Source organism: Octopus bimaculoides, chromosome 12 (genome assembly GCF_001194135.2).
Source record: "Octopus bimaculoides isolate UCB-OBI-ISO-001 chromosome 12, ASM119413v2, whole genome shotgun sequence".
Classification (NCBI taxonomy): domain Eukaryota; kingdom Metazoa; phylum Mollusca; class Cephalopoda; order Octopoda; family Octopodidae; genus Octopus; species Octopus bimaculoides.
In genome coordinates this window covers 38,099,239-38,105,008 of record NC_068992.1, presented here as the reverse complement: position 1 = coordinate 38,105,008, position 5,770 = coordinate 38,099,239, and the positions used below count along the sequence as shown (strand labels likewise).

The window sequence follows — 5,770 nt, the reverse complement described above, 5'->3', positions numbered from 1 at the left end:
TAGACCCAACACAAAATAGCAGCACACCTTATAATCCTTCCGCATTAAATAATGACACTACCACTAATAATAGAATACCCAACTCAACCTTTAATAATAATCCTAATAATTATACCAGCCACGATTCTAATAATATTACTAATAGAAATAATATGTATAATACCAATGTTAACGGCAGAACGAATCGAGGTGATGGAACTTCGAACAACCCAAATAGAGGTAGCAGCAATAATTATAACAACAATGTAAGCGTAAACCCTAACCACTCAGGAACTGGCATAGATAATAATACTATAAGCAGTTACCCCACAAATGTAAGCATAAGACGACCTAACAAGTATAAAATCGGTTGCAATTGTGTAACACCTTCGACATGTCCCTTATGTGGAAACTGCTTAGCTAAAAACGTAATATACTCTTGCGAAATTATCACGGAAACTAACACCCTCACTTACCTTGGATGCTCTTCATCCTGGAAATCTAGGTTTTATAACCATGGATCTTCGTTTAGACTCAGACATAAGGCTAACAATACCTCATTATCTCGTAGAATTTGGGAGCTTAAGGACGACAAGATTGATTTTAACCTTAGATGGTCAATTGTTGGACCGGCCCCAACATATAAAGATAATAGAACTGGTTGCCAGTTATGCTCCCTTGAACTTTTGAAAATTATTAAATTCCCCGATAAGAATAAGCTAGTTAATAAGAAGTCAGATTTCAAACCCTCCTGTATCCATAAAATGATGACAACCTTTAGATATTATAACCCCTAAGTCCTCTCTTTTAGTTATATGCACTTCTACACCTCCTCTCATTAACTACTCCCACGTTAGATCCTGCCTAACACAACTCAGACATCGAATTAACAAAGCCCGTACTCTACCTCTAACCTAACTATGTACCTTAATAATTTTGTTTACCCTCGAATAGCTAGATTATGACCACATAATATACACACATTTTTAATAAAGCGGATCCATAATCCCAAACCTATGGATATAGTTCTACCTTTCAGTCACTGACTCGAAACTCTCCAATGACACTACAATACACAATAATAACACGAAATAACACTAATCAATGTTTTTTTTATAGTTTTTACTTTTAATTTCTTTATTCCATTATCTTTATATTTTTATTTTTTATTTTATTTTTATATATATATATATTCTTTTATTTATATAAATATATATATATATATTCTCAAATTTTATATATTTTATATTTTCACTTTATACCTTTACATTTTTATTTTATATTCTTTTCTTATTTTTTTATTTTTTTATTCTTTAATTTCTTTATTTTTTTATTGTTTTATTTTTTATTTTTTATTTTATTTCTTATCTCTTATTTTTTATTTGTTATCTCTTATTCTTTATTTCTGATTTTTTGCATTATTATTGTGGGTGCTATTATTTCCTATCACTATTATACTATATTACTACGGTTGAAATGCCCCCAATACTCTGTATTTTGAATTTTAACGTCCAACCCTCCCTCTCCCATATACTTTATTTCCCTTTTCTTGTTGACATTTTCTAATTATTCATTCTTTAAGGTCTTATATGTTCTAATTACCCTTTCCACTTCCATCACCCATTCATCATCTAGATAAGCGTATGCACCAATATAATAGATAAGTTCGTATACTTAAGTTGTAATTCGCCTAGACTGACCACTCACCACAAGAATATCATATTTCAAGTTTACTCTAGCCTGACGCTACTTATTTACGACCCACCACTGATATAAGGGATAGATATATATGAGCTGTGTCAGCTCATATATATCTATCCCTTACGACCTTTAAGATCTCTGTATCTATATCTATTTATCTTTTTATCTTCTACATTTAGATTTTTCCTCACCACCCTTCTCCAACCCGTCTAAATAGCTTAGATGTATCTTACTTTACTATCCAGATTTTCTCTTATTATTTCTTAGATTACCCGCCCCACCGATTTGACTCCTTTTATTTTTATTTTTGTATGAAAATCTGTGTATTTTTTTCTTAGTATTTTATATTCCTTATTTTATTTTATATTATTATTTCATTTTTGTTATATTGTTTTAACCACCAACTTATTCCCTCCTTTAACACTACCCTTCTAACTAATATAAAATAGTATTGTTTACTTAGCGTTCACTACACACTCAATTGTGGCAAGGTATTGACGGATTCCGGAGTACCGAGGAAATTATGTATAAATATATCAAATTAAGAATTCTACGAGGTATATTACAATGCAAAATACCAAACGGAACCTCACCTCTTATATCTCATCTTTCTTCCTCCTTTAACTTCTATGTGATATAATTCTTGGGAGAGAATACATTTGCGGCTGAAGATAGCTTTATACTGTCAATTATACACTGATGTAACAACTATAAAGCTTGAAACACATGTACCGCAGAATCCTTTGTGTTTTGTTTTTATTTTTACATTTACAATTTATATATATATATATACGATGAGCTTCTTTCAGTTTTCATCTATCAAATCCATTTACAAGGCTTTGATTGGCCTGAGGGTACGGTAGAAAATACTTGCTCAAGGTGCCATACAGTGGGACTGAAGTTGGAATCGTGGTTGGAAAGCAAGATTCTTACCACTATGTATATATTCTTTTCTACTCTAGGCACAAGGCCCGAATTTTTGGAGGAGAGTCTAGTTGATTAGATCAACTCCAGTATGCAACTGGTACTTAATTTATCAGCCCTGAAAGGTTGAAAGGCAAGGTCGACCTCGGTGGAATTTGAACTCAGAACAAAGACAGATGACGTGCTAATGTTTCTGCCAGCTCGTCGCCTTACTCCTATGTATTTATTAACTACATTATTATTAATTATAGGTGAATTTAATTTGTATTATTATTAATTACAGGTGAACTTACAGAAGTTGATTTTCCATTTGTTTTGGTCGAAGAACGAGAACTAGGATGTCTATCAGGATTGAAACAGCTACAACATGCACACCAAACAGAGATAGGAGACATTGCCAACTGGTTTTCCTACTACAAATGGCGTTCATTTAGCCTCGACAGTCCCATTGCTATCCTCCTCACCTACCCTTTGACCCTTTTTTACATCATAACTTCATGTCTTCAACTACATTGTAAGGAACAGAGATTTTTTATGGTTTCAGTTTTATTGTGTGTGTGATTTTGTTTGTTTACATAATGATTTCTGATTTTGCTATAAGGCCAGCAATTTTCCAGTAAAGGAAGTAAGTTGATTAGTACTTTATATGTACTTCATTTTGTACTTTGTCAGCCCCTGAAGAATAAAAGATAAAGTTGCCTGTGGCAGAATTTGAACTCAGAATCTAAACAACTCACCATCCACTTCTCTCAAAGTAGCTGACCCCAAACGTGGCTGATGCCAGCGCTGCCTTTACTGGCTCCCGTGCCAATGGCACGTTAGAGCACCATCAGTGGAATGTAAAAGCATCCTCTGGCCCCTGTGCTGGTGTCACGCAAAAAGCACCCACTACACGCTCAGTGGTTGGCATTAGGAAGGACATTCAGCTGTAGAAATATTGCCAGATCAGATTGGAGCCTGGTGCAGCCTCCTGGCTTATCAGACCCCAGTTGAACTGTCCAATCCATGCCAGCATGGAAAACGGACGTTAAACAATGATGATGTTGTTGTTAGGCCTTGTTGGGTTTTCTTGCCTCTATTCCCAGACTGGCTTCTAAATAAAACCTCTTCCTGTTTTAATAGTTTGTCTTTCTAATGTCCCCTCATCCATCAACATTTATTGGGGTGTTATTGTAAATGAAGATGCCCTATATTTCTTGTGTCATATTTATATTACCAAGTCTTAGTTAATCTCATATCTTTGTTGTGTTGCTATTACTGTCAATACCAATGTCCTGTCTTTGTTATGTCATATTTATGATGTCTGCCACTACATTCCAAGTTCAAATTCTGCTGAGGTCAACTTTGCCTTTCATCCTTTCGGATTTGATTAAATAAGTACCAGTTACACACTGGGGTCAATGTAATCAACTTACCCTCTCCCCGTAAATTTCAGGTCTTATGCCTATAATAGAAAGGATATTTATGATGTTTTCATATTATAGTTCTTGTGTTGTTATTACTGTTGATGATAGCATAACGTTGTTGTTCAGGAGTAAATATTCCCTTTCTTTCCAAACTGTAGATCCAAATTTTGGCATAGAACTTCCCAAACAATTAGTGGTTCATGTGATTGGTGCTGAGAAAGAAGCTGATATGTTTCATTATTTTAAGGTAACAGATTTAACCTTTTAACATTCAGATTACTCTGTCAAATGTAACACTTATTTATTCACATTGTTTTGAATTAATCATGCATTATCATGCAGATTTCAGTGAAGTAACTGTTTATTTTTAGAATGACATTGTAGGGCAGGTGTGAGAGGCCTGATATGGCCAGTTTGAACATAAAACCGGAAGAATATTTGGGCCAGATATGACTGGTTTAAATACTAAAGAGTTAACTGTTTTAATATTTGACATTTTTAAATTCTGATTTGAGACAGAAGTCAACAACAGTCTCCCTCATGGCATTTGAACTCCATATCTGTCATTTGCTGGGTGACCACTCTTCTGATTACACTGCAGGGGACTGCCATTCCCTTTCCCTCAAATTAGATGCTTTAACAGGATCCACACCATTTTATCAAGCAGCCTGGGTTTCATTCTTAGTGTGTGAACTTGATATTTGGTGCAGGAATTGCAGTGTATTTAAGAAATTTATCTGATAAGTACATGGTTTGGGGTTCCATTCTTCTATACAACACCTTGAACAAGCAGCTTCTGCTTTTTCCCTTGGCCAACCGATGCCTTTTGAGTGAATTTCATTGGTGGAAACTGTAGTAAGACCATCGCAATGTGTATGTGTGCATAAGCATTTCACTTGTCATCATGTGAGCAAGCAGTACTGATGTTCACATTGTAACTATTCACTCTGCACTTTCAAAAAACCTTAGGAAAATAAATGTCCCTTAACCTGGGAACTGGATGAGCATTCAACTATAAATTCTTGCCTCAAATATTTCCTTATCTAACTCATGCTAGAATATAAAAAAAAAACATGTTAAATGAATGAACAAACTTGTTTCTATTATTTTAACTGTATTACTCAATTTCCACAAGATAATTCATCAGTCACTTAGTGCTAGCAGGCTAGGTTATTATACTATTGTCCATTAAAGCAAGGTGTGCTACTTTGATTCAATGTTTGCAACAAGAAATAGCCTCAAGAATAGAATTATGAATCAAATATCAAGATATTAATGTAAATGCAATTTCAGACAGTAGAATTGGTAATGTAATTTTCCAGTAAGTGATAGATACAGGATATTAACTGTCAAGTTTATGTCTCTTTACGCCTATATTCTAAAATTGTAGCCATTTGACAGTGAGCAATAAAATAAGTGCCAAAGAAGTCATCAATATAATTAAGTGTAAACCTTAAAAGAATCACCTTGGCATAGTCTGTGGTGTATGCGTGCGAGTAGATGTAATCGCCTTACCTCAGTTTTCCTGTCGTCGACTGCGAGTCTGTCTTGCGGTATCCAATCCTTGAAGCTTACCCCGACCCAAAGAACACTAGGAATAGCAGCTGCTTCTCCCAAACCTAGACCGTTGCTTGGCGCGTCCTCTCCTGACCACGACCCCGTTCGAAAAAAGGCATGAATCCCAATCGAGGCTCCCTCTGCTCTTTTTCCTCTTCCGGTCAGCCTCCCCAGTCACTGACGTCATACCACACGCCACCCTG

At 35.1% G+C, this 5,770-nt stretch overlaps 1 protein-coding gene across 5 annotated transcripts in view; it reads left to right on the top strand.

Moving 5' to 3' along the window:
- LOC106867528 (zinc finger MYND domain-containing protein 15) overlaps nucleotides 1-5,770 on the top strand; it is a 61,240-nt gene that overhangs the window by 32,499 nt on the left and 22,971 nt on the right. For all 5 annotated transcript variants that reach the window (XM_052972142.1, XM_014912423.2, XM_052972143.1 and 2 more), the window contains 2 exons: nucleotides 2,888-3,118; nucleotides 4,169-4,257. In XM_052972142.1, coding sequence (XP_052828102.1) covers nucleotides 2,888-3,118; nucleotides 4,169-4,257 — 320 coding nt within the window. The remainder of the gene's footprint in view (nucleotides 1-2,887; nucleotides 3,119-4,168; nucleotides 4,258-5,770) is intronic.